General features: G+C 39.7%; 1 protein-coding gene across 7 annotated transcripts in view; it reads left to right on the plus strand.

The window, feature by feature from the left end:
- Positions 1–5,091: 5,091 nt before the first annotated feature.
- cfap74 (cilia and flagella associated protein 74) overlaps positions 5,092–23,827 on the plus strand; it is a 70,172-nt gene continuing 51,436 nt past the window's right edge. For 4 of the 7 annotated variants that reach the window (XR_013282545.1, XR_013282544.1, XM_077514898.1 and 1 more), the window contains exons 1-21: positions 5,098–5,220; positions 5,475–5,618; positions 5,885–5,975; positions 6,442–6,594; positions 8,621–8,719; positions 8,844–8,948; positions 10,076–10,249; positions 10,825–10,938; positions 11,187–11,289; positions 12,044–12,201; positions 12,598–12,805; positions 12,870–13,010; positions 16,065–16,214; positions 16,295–16,413; positions 18,736–18,802; positions 18,944–19,033; positions 19,156–19,338; positions 19,482–19,608; positions 20,501–20,610; positions 22,398–22,520; positions 22,614–22,735. Coding sequence is in view for 5 of the 7 variants with exons in the window: in XM_077514898.1 (XP_077371024.1) it covers positions 5,525–5,618; positions 5,885–5,975; positions 6,442–6,594; positions 8,621–8,719; positions 8,844–8,948; positions 10,076–10,249; positions 10,825–10,938; positions 11,187–11,289; positions 12,044–12,201; positions 12,598–12,805; positions 12,870–13,010; positions 16,065–16,214; positions 16,295–16,413; positions 18,736–18,802; positions 18,944–19,033; positions 19,156–19,338; positions 19,482–19,608; positions 20,501–20,610; positions 22,398–22,520; positions 22,614–22,735 (2,531 nt within the window). In the remaining 2 variants the exon portion in view is untranslated. Of the gene's footprint in view, positions 5,221–5,474; positions 5,619–5,884; positions 5,976–6,441; positions 6,595–8,620; positions 8,720–8,843; positions 8,949–10,075; positions 10,250–10,824; positions 10,939–11,186; positions 11,290–11,909; positions 12,202–12,597; positions 12,806–12,869; positions 13,011–16,064; positions 16,215–16,294; positions 16,414–18,735; positions 18,803–18,943; positions 19,034–19,155; positions 19,339–19,481; positions 19,609–20,500; positions 20,611–22,397; positions 22,521–22,613; positions 22,736–23,827 lie in introns of those variants that run through there. The other 3 variants (XM_077514899.1, XM_077514900.1, XM_077514903.1) reach the window with 3 other exon arrangements.

The following is a 23,827-nucleotide window of genomic DNA, read 5'->3' on the forward strand; positions in this document are numbered from 1 at the left end:
CACAAATCATCCCCATTAGATTATATGGTGTCTGGCTTTGCACCCATTACAACTTAATGCTGTAGATGGCTGGATGTTCATTTCTCATGAAACTGGTCCTTGTACGCTCTTGTAACAACTATTTGAATATAAATTGACATGGTTGTATACAAAATTCATAAGATAACAATGTATGCAGGGATGTTTCGTACTACTTTTTTTCAGACCGATACCAGTATGAGTACTCAACCCTTGAGTAGTTACCGATACCAAGTACCAATAACACTAGTAACTTTTGATACATAAAATTTCGAAAGAAAATCTACAATCCAGTTTGTGTATTCTTATTGAATTTACTCAGAAATGCACCCTTGTGTAACTGTGTGGGTGTTTTTCCCCAAGTTCATTTTACAGAGAATTGTCTATGTGATTACACTCACTGTAACAAATAGCGAGGGCAGTCTACATTGTCTTCACATCGCATTTCTCCGATAAACAGACATTACAGCTAACATTCATTGATGCACTCGGCTGCAGAACGATGACGGATTTGGTGGATGACTGGAAAGCACATCCGCTTCCCAGTGCTAAGGGTGTGAGATCGAGTCCGGGCTTCGGCCTTCCTGGGTGGAGTTTGCATGTTCTCCCTGTATCTGTGTGGCACTCTGGTCTCCTCCCACATTCCAAAGACATACTACATGGCTGGTTAATTGAGCGCTGAAAATTGTCCCTTGGTGTGACTCTGAGTCTGGATGGTTGTGTGCCCTGTGATTGGCTGGCAACCAGTTCAGGGTGTTGGGGCGGGGAGCCATCAGGGGGGATGGACTGCAGTGCCTGGCAGCGCTGTGGTCCCCCCCATCTGTGTCCCTGCCCCACCACTTTGTCCCTCCATTTCCTTTTTTAATGCACCACACATATACATATTCATTTTTTGGGGGGGATGCGGGTGTATCGGAGTAGGGGAAATTTTTTCCCTCTGCTCCGACTCACCTGCTCCCAATTTTAATGCACCACACTCACACACTTGTATATACACTGGGTGGGGCCACATTCACGGTGTAAGGGTAGTGCTCGCCACTTGTTTGGAGGGGGGTGGAGGTATGGGTGGGTGGGGGGTTGGGTGTTGGGGGTTGGGGTGTGTTCGGGGGTTTGGGGGCCGGGGGTGGCGGGGCCTGGGTCGTGGCGGGTGGCGGGTTTGGGTGGGGTGCGGGGGGGTCGTGGGGGGATGGGGGCTGGGGACCGGTGGGGCGCTGTGGGGGCCCGCTGGGCCTCGTTCTGCGGCCTTGGGCTCGGGGGTGTGGGCCGGGGCTGGGGCGGGGGTGTTCCGGGCGTCTGGGTCGGCTCGCCGACCGGTGTCCGCTCGGGTGGCGTGGGGGTGGCCTTGGTGCTGCCGCGGCCTGGGGATTCCGGGGGGGGGGTGCTCGCTTTGCTGGACCGCGGTTGACGGCTTCTTTCTTTGGTGGTGGTCCTTATGCATGCCAGATCCGTCGCACCAGCATCTACTGAAACTCAACAGAAGTACCCTCTCCCTCCCACAGCCCCTTGAATCAGTTGGTGCTGGTGTCTGTGGTTCTCACTTTGCTTTATCTATCCTTCCCTCCTTCCTCTCTTTAGTTTTTCCTCTGGTCACTTGAGATCTTAATTTATTAGAAGTATGAGGTTTCTGGGGTTGGCATAAGACTCTGGTTTTGTAACCACGCAGGAGGGGTCTTGTTGGTGCTGGACTTCACTTTGATGGATTGGATGTACTGGCTTCTATGGATCTCACTCTGCCTTATCGATCCTTCCCTCCTTCCTCTCTTTAGTTTTTCCTCTGGGCTCTTGAGATCTCGCTAAATTTGCTGGAATTTAGAGGCTTCCGGGGTTGGCGTAAGACTTTGATTTTGTAATCATGGGGAAGGCAGGAAGTGTTTGGTCGGTGCTGGATTTCACTTTGATTTACCTTTCTTTTCTCTTTATTTCTTTTTTTTTCTGACCTTTTCTCTGGTCTCCTGACCATTTAAACCTCACGACTCTGGCAAGATTCTGAAGTACCTGGTTAAGGCGAAGGGTAATGGGATATTTATAAGGTTTTAGGTGAATGAATGAGTATAAATTTATACGTATTTGCACGCACGCACACGCACGCACGCGCACGCACGCAAACGCACGCAAACGCACACACGCAAACGCACGCACGCACGCACGCAAACGCACGCACGCAAACGCACGCACACATACACACAAAAAAAAAAAAAAAAAAAAAAGAGCAATGATGACAAGACGTTGAATCGGTAAGACTACCGAATGAACAATTCTGAGCTCTTTAAAAAAAAAAAAAAAAAGAAAGAAAAAAAAAAAAAAAAAAAGTGGGTGCTGGTGTCTGTGGATCTCACTTTGCTTTATCTATCCTTCCCTCCTTCCTCTCTTTAGTTTAGTTAGTCTTTAGTTTTTCCTCTGGTCACTTGAGATCTCAATTTATTGGAAGTTTGAGGTTTCTGGGGTTGGCATAAGACTCTGGTTTTGTCACCACGCAGGAGGGGTTTGGTTGGTGCTGGATTTCACTTTGGCTGGATTGGATGTACTGGCTTCTATGGATCTCACTCTGCCTCATCGATCCTTCCGTCCTTCCTCTCTTTAGTTTTTCCTCTGGTCTCTTGAGATCTCGTTAATTTGTTGGAATTTAGAGACTTCCGGGGTTGGCGTAAGACTTTGATTTTGTAACCATGGGGAAGGCAGGAAGTGTTTGGTCGGTGCTGGATTTCACTTTGATTCATCTTTCCATCCATCCATCCATTTTCTTGACCGCTTATTCCTCACAAGGGTCGCGGGGGCTGCTGGCGCCTATCTCAGCTGGCTCTGGGCAGTAGGCGGGGGACACCCTGGACTGGTTGCCAACCAATCGCAGGGCGATTCATCTTTCTTTTCTCTTTTTCTGACCTTTTCTCTGGTCTCCTGACCATTTGAACTTCACGACTCTGGCAAGACTCTGAAGTACCTGGTTAAGGCGAAGGGTAATGGGATATTTATAAGGTTTTAGGTGAATTAATGAATATAAATTTATACATATTTGCACGCACACGCACGCGCACGCACGCACGCAAACGCACGCACACAAACGCACACACACAAACGCACGCAAACGCACGCACACATACACAAAAACAAAAAACAAAAAAACAAAAAAAAAAAAACGCAATGATGATAAGACGTTGAATCGGTAAGACTACCGAATGAACAATTCTGAGCTCTTGGAAAAAAATAAAAAATAAAAAAATAAAAAAATAAATAGTTCAGGGTGTACCCTGCCTACTGCCCAAAGCCAGCTGGGTAAGGCTCCAGTGACCCTTTTGAAGAATAAGCGATGAAGAAAATTGATGGATGAATTTTACAATGACATACTGTATTATTTATTTACAGGAATTTACTGGAAAGTGTTGTTGCCAATAAATTCCTGTAAATTAGAATACTGTGCAAGAAACAGTTGTAAACGTGATTACTTTGAATTGCTGCTTTTTAATTTATACACAGTAAATACTTGTGAAAAATACCGTAATATATTGCAATATATTTTCATAGTAATTAGATGACATTTTACAAGAATTAGCTGGCAGCTTTTTTGCAGCATTTCTTGTAAATTCTACAGTCAATTTGTTACAGTGCTCTGAAAGATGTCAAACACCCTGTCTTCCATTTGTGTACTGTACTGTATGCCTGTTCTCTCTGTCCGCTGTGTAGGGCAATGTGCCCTTTACCCAGGGATGGGCAATGGACCTTTTGCCCCATGGTTGGCAGCATTTTCATGTTTATGTGAATAGGGACAGATACCACCACATACACCAATGGAAAAACACTCTAATGCACAATATCACAGCATTTGTAGCTAATGCTAAATTCATTTTGTTATATTAATTTGTTAATGTACAATTGTCATTAAAGTCAGGATTATTTTCATTTTTCTATGTTTCTTCCCTCCCTTGGCAATCTATTTGTTTCCTTTGCTTTCAGTTCTTTCATTCCTTTTGTTCTCGCTTACTCACATTTCGTTTACAACCTCTTTTGGGGTCATGAAATTTCAATGTAGCATTCTTAACTCATTTGAATGTAAGCAATTTGATAAGATAAAAAATCTGTATATGATAGTGACTGAAGCAGCATGGTGACAGAGTGGTTCGCACAATGCACATCTGTCTCACGTCAAAAGGTTCTGGGTTTGAATCTTGGTTCAGGCCCTTCTATTCCGGAGATTGAAAGCTGGAGTTTCCTTTCACATTCAGAAACCATGCATTGCCCAATGTTCGTAGTGTGAATGCTTTCTTGTCGTGCATGATGATAGGCTGGTGACCAGTCTACTGTATACCCCATCTACATATCTCCCAATGTCAGCTGGGGTATGCTCAGATAACCCACAACCCTAATGAGGAGAAGTACTGTCGTATAGAAAATGGATGGATGGATGACAGTGACGCTGTCAAATGAAGAAACTGTACGGCTTCAATACTGATCAGCTAGAATGCACTGTCAATGTCTTTTTTCCAGTGGAGCTTCATCAGATAGGGACAGTATCTGGCATGTGTAACAAAAGATTTTGCATAGCTCAGAGATTTATCATTCTTTCTGAACCAGTCCAGACAATTTCTGCTGAATGTGGCTTTAGAAATATCAGCAATAACACTGCAGTATGACATTGGGAATGTTGGTAATTAAGAGTGCCATTGCTGTATTTAAATTTTCAATCTTTTTATTTTATTTTATTTTATTTTATTTTATTTTTATGGGAGTGGGACTATTTATGTAATGCAATCAGAAATGACTGAACAAATGTTCTTTATTTTGACCCTGAATTTGTCGTTGTCTTGTCCCTTGATTGTTTTGTTTTTTTTGTTTTATTTTTATTTTTATTTTTTTACAATGTAATTCACAAAAATGTGCTTAATGTCAAGATAAAAACTAAAACGACCATTAAAAAAAAACAAAAAAAAAACAAAAAAAAAACCCTAAGACAATTGTAGGCACCATCAAATCAAAGTGGCAAACCTTCTAATAATGCCAGTAACATCATAAAGCTACTTGTTTTAATGTAAGTGATGTTGACTGTCGAGGACGGGAAGTTTGTTTACTTCCGTTCGGGCTTCGGGTGTTTCCTTGGAAACCGCCAAACATGGCCGACTGAATGAGGCAACAGCAACAGCAACAGCAACAGCAACAAAAGTAAAGTGCACAAGAGCGACGTTAAGAGGAAAAAAGGGAAAGGCGAGTGAGGTAACTGATAGTTGAGTATCTTGTAAATGTGTTTTTGTGTGACTTCGGGCACATTAGCAACCCTCGTTGCTAGGAAGCTAGTGAGATGTTGCATGACGTTGACTAGAACGTCATGGAGAGCTTTGGCGTTCCCCTCCTCATGTAACTCAACCAGTATGTGAATGTCTGTCAACATTTGACAACAATGGAATATATTTTAACATGTGGAGTTTTACCAAACTATGTTAGTTCACTAACTTCACTTATACCGACAGGCGCGAGCTATCGCGCTCAATTAAATGTAACAGGTTCTTCATAGAGGAATATGGAGGAGGCTGACAATGGATGTGAATCGGATGTGGCGTCCGACACCTGTGAAGTGACAACCGACCAGATTTGCTCAGAGGAGGACACTGATGGTGAGTGTTACTTATTACATATGTCATGGACTGTAAATGCACGCGTTTAGAAAAATAAAACATTGGAAACAGCTGTCAGTTTTACACTGCAAAAACTGCATTGAATTGAACCACTATAATTAACTAAATGGTGAACACACCTCTACATTCAAAACTGAGCACCATATCCTGTTATGGTGTACCCAATGTTTTTGCCAGTTATTTTTTAGTCTGCTGTAGCTTTTACGACATGATATTTTCATTTATTGATGTATTTGTTTCCGAAGGCAAGGAAGAGGATGATTCTAAGACAGATGACGTTAAGGACGAAGAAGCAGTTGAGCCCCCTGATCTGGAGTGGTTAGAAGAGTTGTACCAGTGGGCATTTTTTATTTGTGCTCCAATAATGACAATTCACTGCTTATTTGTATTCATTACAATCCCTTCAAGGAAAAATCACCTCTCACACTACCATACAATATGTTGCCGTTGCACGCCACACACAGAACCAGATTACACACATGCAGGCATTTAAAGCGCAATGTTAGAGTGAAAACTTGAGCTGGGAGTTGGGCACCTAGAGTGGACATTAGTCACACAGCAGACCAGCATCTCTCCAACAACAGTTACGATTTACATTTGTCTTTAGCAAGACTTAAACCACGACTCCCTTGTTCCTAAACCAAGATATGTTGTCTTAATTAATCAAAAATGTAGTTTAATATTTTAATACACGGTTATTCTGCGGATTATTTTGGCCAAACAAAAAATATTTGTATATCATATTTCAAACTATTCTACTATTATACTGTAACATGCAATTTCACCTTTCTCACCCAAAAAGAGAGAATGATAGTGATGATGACCTTGCCAGTGAGCCTGGCGACGAAAAGCAGAGGACTTTTTCAGATACAGCGCGGATGTTCAAGCTGAGACGGAACCTGAACCAGCTGGACAGCTTACACAGACAGAAGGAGGGTGCCCTACTGAAAGCCAGGTTTGGTGCACACAATGAAGCCTAATGCTACTTTTACACTACATTCCCATCAGCCATGGTAGTGCTCTATCGTGTGCTGTGGGATTTGGCTCTTGGCGTGACGTTAAGGCTCTCTACTAGGGAAGTAAAGGTATTAGTAAATACCGCGGTATCTTGGTTTCAAAATATGTAAACAAGCATCAAGCACACTCTCTCCTTTGTAACCTATAAATAACCTGCTGACTAACATGCATCGTAGCTGATGTGTCAAAAACATGAAAGTGAAAGAAAAAAAATGAGTGTGACCATACAAGAAGAAATTGTTGATAATAGAGAGAAGGTCATGTCGCTAGAAATATTCTGAATATTTGGCTAAAATTGTCAAACGATTACTCACATCTTAGCATTTTGATTAATCACGATTAATCAATCACTTAATAAAAAGGGTTTTTTTTAATCACCATATTTTCCCGCCAAATTTGAAGAGCCTCCGTTATGTGTTAATTCATTCAACATTTATGAACCACTGCACACACTCTTCCTCTTTTCCTAATCAGTTAATTATTTGCATAATTTAAAATGAAAGCAAAAGAATAGTTTGACATGAACAAATATTCTGAATGTCATTTGTACTTGTCTTATGTATATGTACTTTTATTAGCATGAGCATTTTATTTATTAGTTACGTTTATTGGTCAACCATGCGCTGTCAAGCTAAATGATCATCATCAGAATTAATAGTGTGACTAATCTGCGTTACTACATGATTAATTCACTAATTGTTTGTGATTAATCAATGAGTTAAGGCTTTAACTTTGATAGCACTAGTTAAATAGCTATTTTTCCTCTTGCTGGTTTGATCAGTAGCCACTCATACCGACACCACTAGTACTTTGATGCATAAAATTTCCCCCCAAAACACAACAGGTAATTTTAAACCCATGCCATGGCAATCACGGCCTGTCACATTTGCCCAACCCGTTTGCCTGCATCGCGTCACAGCCGCCTCATTTTGTCCATGGTGACTTGAAATGTGATTGTTGGGACCATAGTGTAAATATACAGTAGATTTACCTGTGCAGACTGTGTATAAAACTTTGCTGAAGACCCCAATCAGTTCAGATTCAGGAATGACATTTTCTTCTTTTGGCTGTCTGCTGTGCGAATCAAGAAGCAGCCAATGATGCATGATGCAGTAGCCAGCAAATGTGTCTGTCACTTTTTTTGCACCAAAACCTTTCAAAGTCATCATGGAGCTGCACTGCACTCTGATCAAACATGAGTTAAATGGAACTCGAGCACTCACAGCTTCTAACCCATCTGAGGCTCTTGACACATGCCATGCGTCATCATTTTCTTTTCATGACAATCTCCCTGTCGCAATGTTTTTTTGTTGTAATGTTCCTATATGTTCTTTTACCTTCCTTTAAAGTGGAAGTGAACCCAAGAAATGTTTCTTTATTGTAATATGTTCTGCGCGCCCCCTACTAGTCTCAACATGGCATTATGATCAGTATTGTAGTGGTTTGTGGAATATGAATTAAGCATCAGAATCCTCCTGTTTTTATCCATCTCATGGGGCGGCAATTTTGCCACTTGCTGTCGACTGAAAATGACATCATAGTTACGCAGGGTCCACGTAACGACCAATCACGGCTCAGCATGTGAACATCACATGACCAAACTCAGAAAGAGGTGGGCCGTGATTGGTCATGAGCAACTGTGATATCATTTTCATCAACGGATGTATTTTGCTGCTTAATTCATATTCCACAAAACACAATATTAATCAGACTGTCATGTTGAGATGAGTTTTGCTGCTGAATTCACATTGGACAAATGCAATAGTAACGGAAATCCCATGTTTAGATTAGTGAAGGCGCATACAGCATATTATTGTAAAGACTATTTTTGGGTTGACTTCCTCTTTAACTGCAATGGCCACACTTGAATCTTATGGTTCTTATTGCCTTTGGATTGGGATTGTTTGCTCTCTGTCAACACTTACAATCTGTTGGTCTCGTCTCGTGTTTGTTTCCATTTCAAGAGAAGACCTTAACCTCTTACGTCAGAGCATTGAGAGTCTACAGGAGCAGCGGGATGTCTTGGAGCGAGAAATAGAACATCAAGAAGCAGCAGATAACGGGTCCGTTCATCATGACTGAGATCTGTGCGCTTTAATGATCATACGGTTGATAAAAATATCACAAAATGTTAAGAGTTGTTTTCCTCCAGTCACTACTCGCCACTTTGTTTATCTCACTGTGCAGCGTGGCAGTTATTCGTTTGCGGGCTCAGCATAAGAATCTGTGTTGCGAGCTGCAGAGGGAAGAAGAAATTGAGGCCCACACCAACAATGAGCTGAGGCAACAAGAGTGAGTGTCCATGGGGAAAAAGTGTTTTGGCAGGAACTAACTTGCTGAACCACTGTTCTGCACAGTTGGTGGGTGCGACCACAGATGGTGCAATAAAATTAGAGGAACCTGGCAAAGAGCAGTTCGACATAGTCTGACCATGCTGTACAAGTTGCCCCTAATTTAATGTACATCTATAGTAGATCACGCTCTACGTTGTAGTAGAGTTGTGTGAGATAAATGAAATGAGCACCAGAGGTTTTTTTCCCCCTGACCCGCTGACCTCATGGGTGTACTTCGATTTACAGCAGTACACTTGGGCAAAATGGGCCCTACGTGCCACATCCGGTCGGTCCATAGCCTTTATGAAGCCAAAATAAAACAAAGTCTGTTCTGCTTTTTATTTTTGATGTACTTGTGTGTTGGCAGTGCAACAAACAAGAGCAGCAACTTGTCTTCAGTGTTGCCAACTTAGAGATATTGTCTCTGTATTTTAAAAGTGCAATCATTGACAACTAATTGATTATCAAATGACTCAATAATTCTGATAATGGATTAGTCATTTAGAGAGTTTTTTTCATTTAAAATTGCCCAAATGCTTGGAACTCCAACCTCTCCGTACAAAATAATCTCAATTTTCTGTAGTCCACCATGAGAGCAGAATGTGATTGCGTTGAATCAAAATAAAACCTTTGCGAACATCTGCTTTTTCTTAGGAAAAGAAGGATCAACATGTTTGCCTGTTTTTTGACATGTTGCGAACCAAACCACTAACTGAATTATAATTCATTTCTGTTGTTTTTCTCCTCCATCAATTTGAAGTCCTGTTTTTGTATAAAGGGATGGAAATTAAAGCATGTTGGATAATTTTTTTAAACATAATTTATCAACTAATTGACAGATTAATGGTGATTTGCAGCCTTACTGTATTAAGCGTCTTTTTTGACCATTCTAGTGGGCCCTTGTGACTGCATACTGCAAGAGATTATTTTCTTGTAAACCTATTTCAAGAGCACATTTAGTTCAGAAGCTGTTAGAGTCAACAATTTGATAGTTTGGTTTGGAAAACTGTTATGTTTCTTCTTTTTTCTTTTTTAATCTCTAGGGACGTGTGTTTCAGTTAGTTGTATTTTGTCTTGTGTATATAGATTAGAGCTGAGTGAGTTTGAGCTGGAGGTCGGCAAGTTCTCCGTGCTGCGGCAGGAGGTTAAAGAAGAAGAGCGGGTCTACCAGGTCCTCAAAGCCCACAATGCAGTGAAAAGGCTACAGCAGGAGAAGAAGAACAGTCGTACCCTGCGGCGAAAGATTCAACAACTCAAGAAGTTTGAATCTTTCTCATTTTTGCTTGGTAGATTTGAGTGCAGTTTATTTTTATGCATACAGGCTTTGCATCATTATGATCTTGGTATACTAACTGTGACTCTTTTCCATGCAGTGGTACCCTGACTTGCAAGTTTAATTTGTTCTTTGGTGAAGCTGGTAACTCAAATTACTTAGATCACAACTCAATATTCCTTGACAACAATATACTCTATGCACTCCAACGAGTGTAAACACAGCATTCTAATTAATATTGCATGTGTGGAATATTAATTCGAAAAATAAACCCATGTCTATCCATCTCAAGGGGGCGTCCATTTTGACACTTGCTGTCGACAGAAAATGACCTAACAGTGCCTCTTGCAAATGTCACATGACTACACCCAAAACAGGTGAGCCATGACGGTTGTTACTTGAGCCCTTAGACACTGTGATGTCATTTTCGGTCTCGAGAAACTTGCAAGTTGGTGCACTTGTAAGTCAAGACACCACTGTTATGAGAAAGGAGAATCATTATTCTAAACATTGAAATGTCACTTAACAGCTGGTATGTTGTATGAATCCTATGTGCTGAAAGGATAAATGCAGACACGTTGGAGAAGACAGAAACTTTGAGCCAGAAGAAAGGTGAAGAAGATAGGCGCGAAAATTGCCAAATAGGGGCCAAGTACTTGAGGGAAACAGTCAGACGGTAATAACAAATAATTAGTAGGAAGTGCCTCTACTTTTACATTACACTGACAAAATTTCTGACACACCTTATAATGAATCATCTAATTAAATATTGATTCCCAACCAAGTATCTGAAAAGAAAATACATCCATGCTTTTCGAAAGTTATAGAAGTGGGGAAACAAGCCACAAGTCCGACTTGCTTCTGTTACCAAGGACAAGGATAGTGTTGTTTTGTATTACCCTTGTGACTGTCCTCTTCATTTAGAATGCAACAGCAAGAGGCTGAGCGAGAGCAGAAGAAGAGAGAGTCAATGCAAAAGAGAATCCAGGCTGTCAAGACACTGAAATCTAACATTGAAGCAACCCAAGTAAGCAGTAGAAAGCTCTCAACATCTTGTGCATACTTTATGATCATATACACAATCTTGTATAAATATAATTAGTCTTATACTGTGAGTAAAACAAAAACTTTTATTAGCTGCACAGTTAGCAAGATGCTGTTGATCGTTCTGAACTCTACCTGTAATGATGCAAAAATAGCGTCAATTGCAATATGAATTCCTCTAACAATGGTAACATACAGCTAATTGAAGTGTATCTATTGTTATGCCTGCAAGAAGTTAATGTAAATGAAACAGATTTTTTGAGGCAGTTTAGCTGCATTTTAATGTAAGGTGCAGTGTACAATGAATATAATGTGACAACATACCAATTTTAATGTTGTTCAAAGCATGTTTGGTCCTATGAATAATGCAAGGCTGGTCAACCTTTCATTTTCAAAACAAATTTTCCTATACGAAATAATATAAATTGAAATAGTCAGGTCCAAATTCAAAATATCATTATTGAAGATGTTAACTACTGCCTGAATAGATGATAGAACAGGAGTAAACGGAGTGCGCACAGTGGCAGACAACCCGCGCCGATTAATATTTATCGACCCTGTGGGTTGGTGGAAACCGGCTCGAAAATGGACTGGCTGTTACAGAAACTACTGAAATTTCCCGATGGCAAGTCCACACCTGACCTGACTTGGATGAAGTTTTCTAAAATGTGTAAGTGTTGCATGGATGTACCAGGTTGTTATGGTGTTGCCTCATGAATCTCATGTTGTTTCTTGAGAAAAACCTACGGGTCAGACAGAGCCGAGCCAAAGCAAACGCCCTGAAGAAAGAACGGCAACAGAAGCGTCTGAAAGAATCCCTGCAGGTCCAAGGCATCAACTTCACCCGACACATATACCAACAGAAACGAGATGAGGAAATGAAACAAAAGCAAGAGTACGTCCTCTCTCCTGGGGTATTCTCATGAGAATTTAGAAGGGAATTTCATGATAACTTGTAATATTGCATTTGAGCGGGACTTTTTCCAGCCACGCTGCGGCTGAGCAATCTCACTCTGTATGTGCAAACCTTTGGCATGACAGGAAAACTGCTACAAAAATGTCAAGTGGCTTTGATTCTTTTCATGAGATCTTGATTTTATGCTAGTTACAGAAAATGTGTTGCACAAAATCGTACTAAATTATCACAAGAACTCCTCTCTTCCCCTATGCTGCTTTCCCACATGTCCTCCACACCCACTCCATGGAGCAGTGTGTAGGTGTTTTCTCTCTGTGTGCTGAGGTATACATGACCCCATTTCTGTATAATCCTGTGCTGTTGATGTGCTCTCAGGGAATTCAAGGAGAGACAGAAGGCGAGGAAAGTAGAAATTGTGGACAAGCTCCTCGAGGAGCAGCTGGTGAAGAACAGAAAAGCACAACAGGCGCCGTTGCCAAAACCCAAAACTGTCCACAAGATCCTTTCCCCAGGCAGGATACGAGAGAAGCTCCTGCGTTACCTGGATTCCGTACAACCATCAGGCACAGAGAAAGATACAACAGTGGGTGGATCTCTTCATGTGTGAAATGACTGTAAGGAGGCTGATCACATGTCTTTCTCATCAGTTAAGAAACTTCAGCGCGAGTAACTCATCATCGGACTCCGAGTACCAGGAAGACATCATCCAAAAGGAAATGCAGCACCTGAGCCTTCCCGACAGCCTGGAAGAGCCCGAGTTCTCTGGGCTGTGGGACCAAAACTTCAAGGTGAAATGAAAGCGCTTGCTGGCTAAATAAAGCCAATCCCACAAGATGCCAACATAAAAACACCATAAATCATTTCCTGGTTAGCTGCATAACATCTTTTATATAAACCACGTTGCACTCATTTTAGAATGGTGTACAGCACAGATGTCAAACTAAAGCAAATCAAGCGTGTCAACTTCCCAGGAAAATCTACCAAAATTCCATTTTACAGTAACTTTAACAATAGTTAATAGGACATTTATAGTTTCACAGTCAATGACGACCCTTCGAGTGAAACTACATTGTGGCCCGCAACAAAAAATGATTTCAGTGTTTCACAACTTTTATTGAACCATGGCATATATTTCACATCGGAAAAAAATTCACAGCACACCACTTTATAAACATTTCACAAATAGTGGATTCATAGGTTATTTATATGCATTCTGTCCACTATTGGAAGAGCATTTAAACATTCTCCCTGTTACTCTACGCCTTTCTAGCAGGCTAAAATATTGTTTGGAGTAAATAAGTAATATAATTTCTTTAATTTTGGGTCATTGATGGATAAGTTTGCCTGATGATGCCCATTTTATAAATTTTCATGTGGTGTAACCAAAAACAAATAACCAATTTGGGTCTTTTATTTTGAATTACACTTAATTAAAGGCACAAGGCTGTATGTAGTATCCACAACACTATCAGTTTGTAATCTTTCACAAACTGTAGAAAAGTTACCCTTTTAGCAATTGGTATGACATGGTCATATTTGGAAATCATGATATGACCTGGGAAAAAATAATAATAATTTTGTCCAACAAATAATAATTTCATTGTAATTTTACTTGTGTGGCTATCTGACTTGTTTTGTTTACATGGCTAATCATTAGCCTATAATAACTTTGATTTACCAGTAAGTTGAAAATATTATGGTGCGCAACCAGCCATCATCTGGTGTGACAATTCTCAACTGCTTTCCATGATATATATGTCCTAAATTATGGATGACATAAATTGTAGATAATATTAAAATTGTAGATAATAATAAAAAAAAATGTTTTGTTTTTTTGTAAATTAACTGTGCAGGGGCTGGCACACGGGTTGGGAATCACTGATGTAGAGTACAGTAAGTGCATTACATTTTATGTGGCCCGACAGGGCAAATCATGTGTCATCTTCATGTTTCTTGCTAAAATACCAAAAAAGTACAAATTGTCTATAGGACTTTTAATTTACTTTTACATAATAGCTTTGAACCTTTTTTCTACCAGCCCACTTCTAAAATTAAAAGAGTTGGACATCCCTGCAGAGTCTCAAACGGCTTGACAGGCCCACACTCCCTTGTCTAAATCCCCACATTAAGATAGCGGTAATAGTGCTAATAATGTATAGCATCCTGCATCATGAGGTTGCATTGGAGAATCTTTATCCATTTCGTTTGTTAAAGTGATTATAATCATTTGTCCAGTCAGCATATAATGAAGTTGAACAAGAGTGTGCTGCGGTAAAAAAAAAAAAAAAATGCTTTGCTCAAAGACGGCTAGCTCCGTGGCTTTAACTGCAGTGTGTCTTCGAGCGCACTACCACGGAGGTGCGTTGGCTCTCGAGCTCATCCAGCAGCCCACACATGAAATGTAGGGCGACAGGCATCACTTCTCATTGTGCTGTTGCCTTTGATGCCTCGGAGTGAGCCACAGTGCAGCTCCGAGGCCTGAGCATGTGACAAGTGGAGTGTAAGTGATCTAACGGAACCGACTCGTGCCCTCATCAAAGCTTCGTCTCAGCATAGTTAATGACCGGTAATAGATGAGCACAGCAATGGGAGCATGCTCGTGAATTGATACATTACTGCATGGCAGATCATCAAATGACACTATTTAACAAAGTTAATAATAGAGGATGAAATGTCACATCAAATAGTCGTTCGTCCATTTGACTAATAGTATATATAAATCAGTGGTTCTTAACCTTATTGGAGGTATTCACCATTCACCAAACCCTTATTTATTGAAAAGATGTGATTTTTTTTTTTTTTTTTTTTTTTTAAATTGAAGTTATAGGTTTCCTAGTGAACAAAATGAATAGGGAAGGGGCTTCTCATCGAGTCTGGCTCTCCATGCAGCTCAAGAAAGTGTTCATTTGGTTTTGCTTGATAGTTAGTTGTGCTGGACTAGAATTGCTTAACTTGGCTTGGCAAATCATGCAGTTAGGACACTGACTTACATCACTCAACTCTATATTTATGGAGCACTTTAAACCAACTGCCGCTGTTTTCTTAAGATGGAACTCAGGCAGATATGAAACAGAAGCCCCAGAATTGAACCTTTGGAACACCATACTTTCCATTAAACGTGAATTCATATTGCACATATTCGTTGTACGACTTTCTTTTTTACTAGATATTGTTAGTATGAAGGTATTACAATAATAAAGTAATGACAACTTATAATTACAACAGCCACAAGTCGACTATGAAGCACACCAAATTCCTTCCAGCACAGATAGGCCAAGCAATTTAGCGTGATCCCCTGCAGCCAATGATGTCCCATCGGGGCATATCATCTTGAATAACTGGAGTTGAGTGTGTGTCTTGACCTCCGCAGAATCCCTTAGACAGAGTCACCCTGGGGTTCAATCAAAACCCAGGTTAAGAATCACTGATATAAATAGTCCAAAGTATACACACCCCTATTCAAATGCTAGTATTTTGTCACGTAAAAAAAAAAGAAAAAAAAAAAAAAAGGCCAAGAGACCATTTCAAAGCTTTTTCTAATTTTAATTTGACCTCAAGACACAAATGCACGATCAGGGGGTGCAAGGCGGTTTTCAATTGCCCACATCACGTATATGGTCGATGACATCATCCGCAAGGGGAGATGAAGATGAAGCTATACACCAATAAACAGTTATTCAGCCACCAAGTTCTTTGCTTTATAATAAGCAGCTTTTTTTTTTCTTCTTTTTTTTAATGCCAATGACCTTTGATTTCATGCTATGTTACTAGAATACTATAGGGATTATACAGTAGGCTATATGTATTATTTAATTACTAATTCAATTCTTTTGTGCTTACAGCCTCCCTTGAATCAGAAGACAACGCTGACAGATGTGAAAGGAGAACCTGCAGTTGTCTGCCCGAAGCTCAGCATAACCCCCAAAAAAGGTGGTGGAAAACAGATAAAGGGGCCTTCATTTACTAGTAAGCCAGAAGTCATCCTATTCAAGGTATGACACAAATAAACCAACCTATGATAAATCTTTGCAAGGCTACAATTAATGTTTTTATTGTTTAATGTCTATTTTAGGACTTTGAAGTGGGGGAAACCTATAAAAAGAAAGTAATCCTGACTAACATCAGCTACATCACTAATCACTGCAAATTTCTTGGGATCTCTGCTCAACTGCAGGATTTTATTATGATCAAGTAAGTGGCTGGGAGAGAATACGAAGAATCCAGTCCAGGACTCGTTTGCAGTTTCATTTTATTCATTTGAAAGAATATGTACATCATGTACGGTATAACACACATTAATATTTATTCTCGTACCAAATAATGTAAATACAAATATACAATAGTCCATTGGATGGCCAAACGGCCATCATAAAACCTTTAATAAGTAAATTTCCCAGAGGGAGCTATCCCAAAGGGATCAATAAAGTCAAGTCTAAGTCTAAGTACAAAAATTTAAAGATCAGTTTTCAATTTTAACTATCATGCAATTGTAAATAGAAAGAAAACTGACCATTGCATTCCGAATTTTCTTTCTACTGTACATGTGACTTCAGAGCATAATATAGTGAAAACGTAATAAATGTTCCTCATGCATGCAGTTTAAAACATTTTTTAAAAGACTAACCACTTTTTAGCTGCAGACATGCGGCAAACTACTCGTCGTAAATCAATGCCTTCGCTGACAGTGTTGTCAAAGCATCTTCCAAATCTCTTTTGGGCCGAAGATTGTTCATTATAACTTGGAAACATCTGCTTATGTACCTCTATTTGCCACAAGCGCTTGTCATTTTAACAACGCAGTTGACGTGAGCGGCAAGGCTGTCCTCCCACATAAAGACAGCAGCTCGCGTCACGATGCTTAAAATGCCTCAACCACTGTGAGTCAAGTCTACTTCTCACTCTCAGGCTGGTTTAAGGGTGCACCAGGAATGCATCTTTCATCCGGATTCTAACTGCATGTGACATTCCCATCAGCGGGGACACACCCAAACTTTGATTTGATTTCTTTTTGCTACATGTACAGGATCTCCCGAGCTAAAAATGATCTTCTGTAAACATTGTCTGAACAGCTCTTGCACTCATATCTCATGTAGCGCTGTTTCTCATTGGCGGAGCCCTGTTTGTCATTGGCTAAATATGGCGTTAATAAGTATCCTGTACATTCTATCACTCAATGTCTTGGATTGTTTGTTAGAGTTACCTATACTTAAACAAAAAAACAACATAAACAAAACAACTGAAATTCTATAGTATGAGTATTATTACCCCAATACATTGATAAGAAGACTGAAAAAAATGACCACCTGATATCTCTTCCATGCTCTTGCACTCCTGGGAGACACATGAAACCAGTACCATCACGCTTTTGCAATGTGTATGCTCAAATGTATGGCCTCATTTGTAGTGCTTTATATAGTGCTGTTGTAGGCTTTTTCCAACTTTGTCTCATTCAGCGTTTAATCCCTAGTGAACTGTTCTATTTTACTTTGTATGCCTCTTCATATCGTGTCTTGGAACTGGAACAGAAGAATGACACAAGATGAGAATTACCCAAAAAGAGAATGAGAGAGAGTAATTCAAATGTAACAGTGTCATTTGAAGTTAGCATCAGAGTGTGCACACCAGGTGGAATAATTTCATACACTTCCAGGTCACAGTGGTAAACCGGATGACAGTTCCAAGTTCTTCACCTGACCATTGGACCAGCACCACAAAAAAAGGCTTCAATAAAGCCCACTTGTTAGTTTCTCATAGTATGCAAAAACTGATAATTAGCTGTGAAAAGAATGTAGTCAGAATTGAACATCTTCTAATTTTTAACACAATAAAAGCGCGATCCAGATAACAAAATTATTCTCATTATAATGTGTAGCCTTGGTTGATTATGCTTATGAGTAGATGTAGTTAGAACCTTCTTTCTGTCTGACAGGCAATTTTTTTATTTTCATATTCATTGGCACTGTAGTTGAGGGTGCAAAAAGTTTCAATGTCCTTTGGGCAGCTGCCAGTTTGCTATAAACATGTTGAGATGCATATGTTGTTTTCAGAATCTTTTGTTTCCTTCCTTATCTCAGAAGTTGTTACAGCTACAATGTATAAAAATAACAATAATTTACTATTTTTTTGCTCTCTGTACAACACAAACTGAGAAGCGGGTTGACTTACAACCTCTGCACTGAGTTAAGCTCATACTGTAGACACTACGCCCTCTCAGAAGATCCATTGCATATGAGATATTTAATCGAAATTTTCTGTTCAGTTGATTTAAAAACACATACAGGCACCGTATGTTCTTATTTTTTTTTTCCAATATTTTTGCACTCCAGCACACTGACTATTCATTTTAATTTCATATATATATATATATATATATATATATATATGAATAAAAAAATTACAAACATAAAACATCTCAATGTAGTCCACTGAAAACGCATCATACTTTAAAAAATTCTTCTCTATTTAAATATTTTGAAGCTGTTCATTGTTCACTAACTTTGGTATTGTTTACAGTTTTCAACCTCCCGGTCCTTTATCGACTGGGATGTCCTGTGAAATGCACATTACTTTCCATCCTTCGGTCAGTAACAGTTGATATGCTTTTTTGTTTGTTTGGACAGCAGTTAAGCACAACTTATTATAACCAAATTATTCCTTTGGATTCAGAGTTGGGACCTAAGTATGTCATGTGCAACACCTTCTTGCTCTCTGACCCTTATAGATCAATGAAGACCTGGAAGGAGAAGTTGACTTTGCCTCAGCAGCAGGTCGCTTCTCTGTACCCGTCAGATGCATCATCAAGAGATGTGATGTAAGTATGCGCTGGGTCTTTTGAACAACTTTTGCGCACTGTACTCAAATTGACCAACTGGTCAGTTTGATTATGCATTCTGGCAAGTCAGTGCTTTCCACTTATGTTACTTTTATCTCTAGTTGGAGGTCGACAACCAGTTTATTGACTTTGGTTCGCATGTAGTGGGTCAAATTATTTCACGGACTATCACCTTGACCAACAAAGGCGCACTCGCAACCCGCTTTAGCCTGGATACAACAAAGCCCGTTCCAGAAATTCACCAGGTCCAGATGCCATCCAATCGCTCAGCCAGCACACAGCAGGTCGGACAGTGAAATTTAGTCTTTCATTTCATTAATGTTGGAAAAGCATAAATCAGTTGTCAAATCAGTCATGAAGTGGAAAGAAATTAATTAAAAACAATCAATATAAAACTAATACATTTGCCGGTGATGATGGCTGACAGGGCACATCTACGCTCAACACAACATGTGCTGATCAGAACAAGAGCTCTGCATCCCTGGCCAGGAGAGAAGTACGCAGTATGGATCATGTTACCGACAGGTCTTCTGTATCCCGGCAATGTCAACGAGGTAAATCGGATGTACAAACAAACAATTGATTATTATGATAATTTTCTGCTGATGTTTTTTTTTTTGTGTGTGTGTGTGTGCATGGAAATATGAGACAACGAATGTATTTTTGTTGGAAACCACAAAGTAGAAATTTATTGAGACTTGTCTGCCATGTTAATTGAAAATGCATCAGATGTTAGCCACCAGAAAAATTTCAGTTCATTGATTTATGATTTGTAAACCCTTAATTAGGAAACATTACCCTAATCTGTGATTTATTTATTTATTTATTTATTGCTTGTTAAGAGGATGAGCATTTGACTCCTTATGGAGGAAATTGACAACCACTTTACAGATTTTTGTTGTTTTTTTTTCAATCTATTAACACAAGAATCCCTCTATGGGCTCTTTTTGTATAAAGTGCATGCGCGCTTGGGTAAAAAAAATATTGCCGCATCTTGATTTTTGTGCAGGATTCAAGCCTCATTTAGTTTGTTTGGGAATTTGGCGGACCACACTGCGCCATGCTGGGTGTTCTAGTGGACCGAGGGCATTTTCCTTCACATGTCGGCGGGACACCTGACAATTTGGTGGTTGAAAGTAGACTACATTTTACACCTGCAACAAACAGGTCTAAGTTGTGGTGCGGATGATGAAACGCGATTTTGGTCAATTTGATCGATCAGATTCTGTTCGCTCTGGCTGCAGCACAACTATTGTGGGTTGGTCACTCACACACACGGACAATCAGGGTGGAATGCGGTCTCCAAGTGCGCTTTCACATCGGTGATGATCTGTGATCACTGTGGCCACCAATTGGAGCTCAAAAGCAAACAAAAAAGTATATTGATACTGCAACTATGTAGAAAGCTGAGCTATTGGTGTCTCATCTGTCATTACTTTCTGTCAGCAGAATCACAGCTTTCAACTCCAGGTCCAAGAGCTGCTTCTGTGTCCTCCAGCATTCATTCCCAGATCCCAGAGGGTCTGTCTGACTCCTGTGACATACGTATAGGGAATGTAAGTATTCAAAGTGTATAATGTACCGTATGTCAGTGGCAGCATATGGATTTAAATGATTTTCTTGCATACCCCATGTTATGTTTGTAAATAGCCCTGCGATTGGCTGACAACCAGTCCTTGGTGTACCCAGCCTCTCGCCAAAAGACAGCTGTGATAGGCTCCAGCTTGCATGCAATCCTAATGAGAACAGATACTGTAGAAAATGGTTGGATAGTTGTTAATGGGAATCACTAAACAGTAAAACGTATTACCCTGAAACATTTGCTTGCATGTCGTTATGCAAATAATGAATGCGAACAACCACATGGTGGAAAGAGAATTTCTAGTGGGATAATTCAATAAAATACTATTTAGTAGTAGTAAATTTAGTAAATAGATACCATAAAAACATTACATTCAATGATCCGTCCATTTTCTAAACTGCTTTTCCTGTTCTGGGTTGCGGTGAGCTGGATGCGCATCCCAGCTGACTTTGACTGAAAAATGGATTAATCATCGGTCCATCAAATAGAAATGGACGACCATTTACACATAGATTCACACTTACTGAGATGTCTTCAAACAATATTACACAAATGGGTTTTTTTTGCAATGTGAGAAAAAGCCAGAGTAAACAAGCAAGTGCAGGAAGAACACACAGAAAGGGCCAAGACGAGATTCAAACAGGGATCCTTTTAACTGTGAGTCAGATGGTCTCATAACTTAAATGCAAACCACCTACTCTGGTTATTGTAGTAGAGCATAGTATGACTGACAAGTGCTTTCCAACTAAAGGTGAAGTGCTATTTGGATTTGACTGGATTTTAACTGTACATACCTTTATGTTGTGGTACAATTTAGCAGGAGTACGCATGCATGTTCTGTGTCAAACTGTACTGTACCTTCAAAAGTTGTCACTGAGCTTCAACTGAGCTGGCAATGCCTATGCAGGAGTCGAAACGAGAGGACAATTAACTATGCATGCCCCTATATTGGAAGGCATTACATTTTGACTAGCAAAAGGTATAGGATATATGTAAGAAGATGTATATATTTTAGAATTTAATAATATTCTGTTTGGAATTTAAATCAGAGAAATAGTGCTGCATGAAAAGACCATGTTGGGATGAATTTGCCTTCGCCTTAATTTGGCCATTAAATAAAGGATTATATATTATTTGATTGATGAATAGGACGTGAGTCACAGTGCAATCATCTTTTTAGGACTACAGTATGATATATCATGATCCTGTCGAAGTCTTGTTCTTAGCCCTTGTGTTTTATGTACCATGTACCCCATGTGATGTTTTTGAGTTGTACAGGGTTCATTACATCTCTGTGGCCTGGGGCTAATGGCACATCACCTCTTCCTCTGCATTTGTTATGGCTGTGTGTTATTGCATGTGCTTGCATGCAAGCCTCTCAGTCATTGTCATTCTGACAGATACTTGCACATGGCCTATTTGAAGGCTGTGCTCTATAATGGCAGATAATACATCATGCGATCCTGGCCTTGGTTTACGGTTTGATTGTTGCATGAATGGCTCACTTCTCTTTTTCATTTGTCATTGTTTTCCTTCATCATCTTTATGTTTTGGTGCTGTTGGCTTGTGTGTCATTTTAAGTGGCTCAGCTGAGTGATTTTGGTGAATGTGCTAGTGGTGGATGAAGTGTTGGTTCTTTTTCTAAAGGTAAAATGGTGAAAATGACCTGCATTCATCATAGTTAATTTTATTTTAGGATAAATTACCATGGTTACATAGAATAATAAAAGATAAACTGTGTATTTTTTTTTTCTAACTCAGGTAAGAGAAGGTGATATTGGACCTTTTGAAAGTGTCAAGCTAGAGATAATATTCTCTCCGACTGTTCCCGGAGAAGTCAAACTAGACCTCTACATCAAGTTTTCAGATCCGACCAGCTTCCCAGTAAGACAAAGAATGCTCATCATAACCTGTTATAGGATGATCTACATATTTTTTTTCAAGATGTGAACTGAATGTATACGCTGGCTCCAACAGATAGCCATCCTGGTGAAGGGTGAGGGAGTGGGCCTCCCAGTGTGGGTGGTGGAGCCGAATATTGACATGAAGATTTGCATGTTTGACCACCTTTATCAAGAGGTTGTCACAATTCAAAGCAGGTAGAACCCAAACACACACACCCTTAGATGTGACCCAAGTATCAAATAGAACTCCAACACAGTTAATATATAATATATAATAATAATATAATTTTTTGTATACCAGTATTTCCCTCAGTAGTGGCTATAAACTAATAGAGTATTATACTATATTCCCAGAATAGTGTTACACGTTTAAGATAAATTCATAAAATAATGAAAAAAGCTTCAAACAAATTGTCATTCAGAAATAGAATCAAGCATTTACCATCCTGTAATATCTTATTAATGTTCAGCCGACTAACTGTAGCTCAAGCCATAAATACATCAGAGATACAGTATGCCTCAGTAATATATTTTGCCTTCTTGTCAGATTGATTTACAATTGGGGTGTCTAGAAATGTGCATATTATAGAAGTACTTATTTAATGGGCATTATCTAGCTAAATTCAAAGCTATAGCTGATCATTTTTAAACATTATTTGAATAACTGGCCTTTCAGCAGACATGTGCCTGACAATACAGCACCAGGATTGTATAATTATCCCCTGGGCGTTATCTTATTTTGAAATGACTTGGTCAGAACCATCAAAAAGCCCAAAACGGGTCACAATAATGCCTAACGGTTAAGTTTTAGCTCATAAAAGTCAGGTAATGGTAAACATTTGAAGGTTATAGGTTAAACAATCGGTAGGTAGCCCAATGAGATGTATTAACTTCAACTAATGTAATGTAGATTATATATGAAATGCGTCATGAGATTGGCAGGAAGGAATAGTAACAGTGGGCGTGTGGTCCACTGTCATTGTGACACATCATGTGTGGGAGTAAGCACATGTGTGCGGGGTTGTGGTGGGGAGGGGGGTTGTTTTATGATAACTGCCATCTGGTGTGACATGTGACAACACCACAATGACGACACCCACAGTGGACTGTGGACTGCAGCTCTCAAAGCAAACCATTAAGTATGTCACTCAAATTCCAGCAGTTCTGGCTAAAAAATGGCTTGTCAATTTATTTTATTTTATTATTTATTTATTTTGGGGGGGGCAGAGCTGTCCACTCTTATCTCAATATTTGCCATCATGTCTGTTGAGATGATAAGCAAATACC

Source organism: Festucalex cinctus, chromosome 2 (genome assembly GCF_051991245.1).
Source record: "Festucalex cinctus isolate MCC-2025b chromosome 2, RoL_Fcin_1.0, whole genome shotgun sequence".
NCBI lineage: Eukaryota > Metazoa > Chordata > Actinopteri > Syngnathiformes > Syngnathidae > Festucalex > Festucalex cinctus.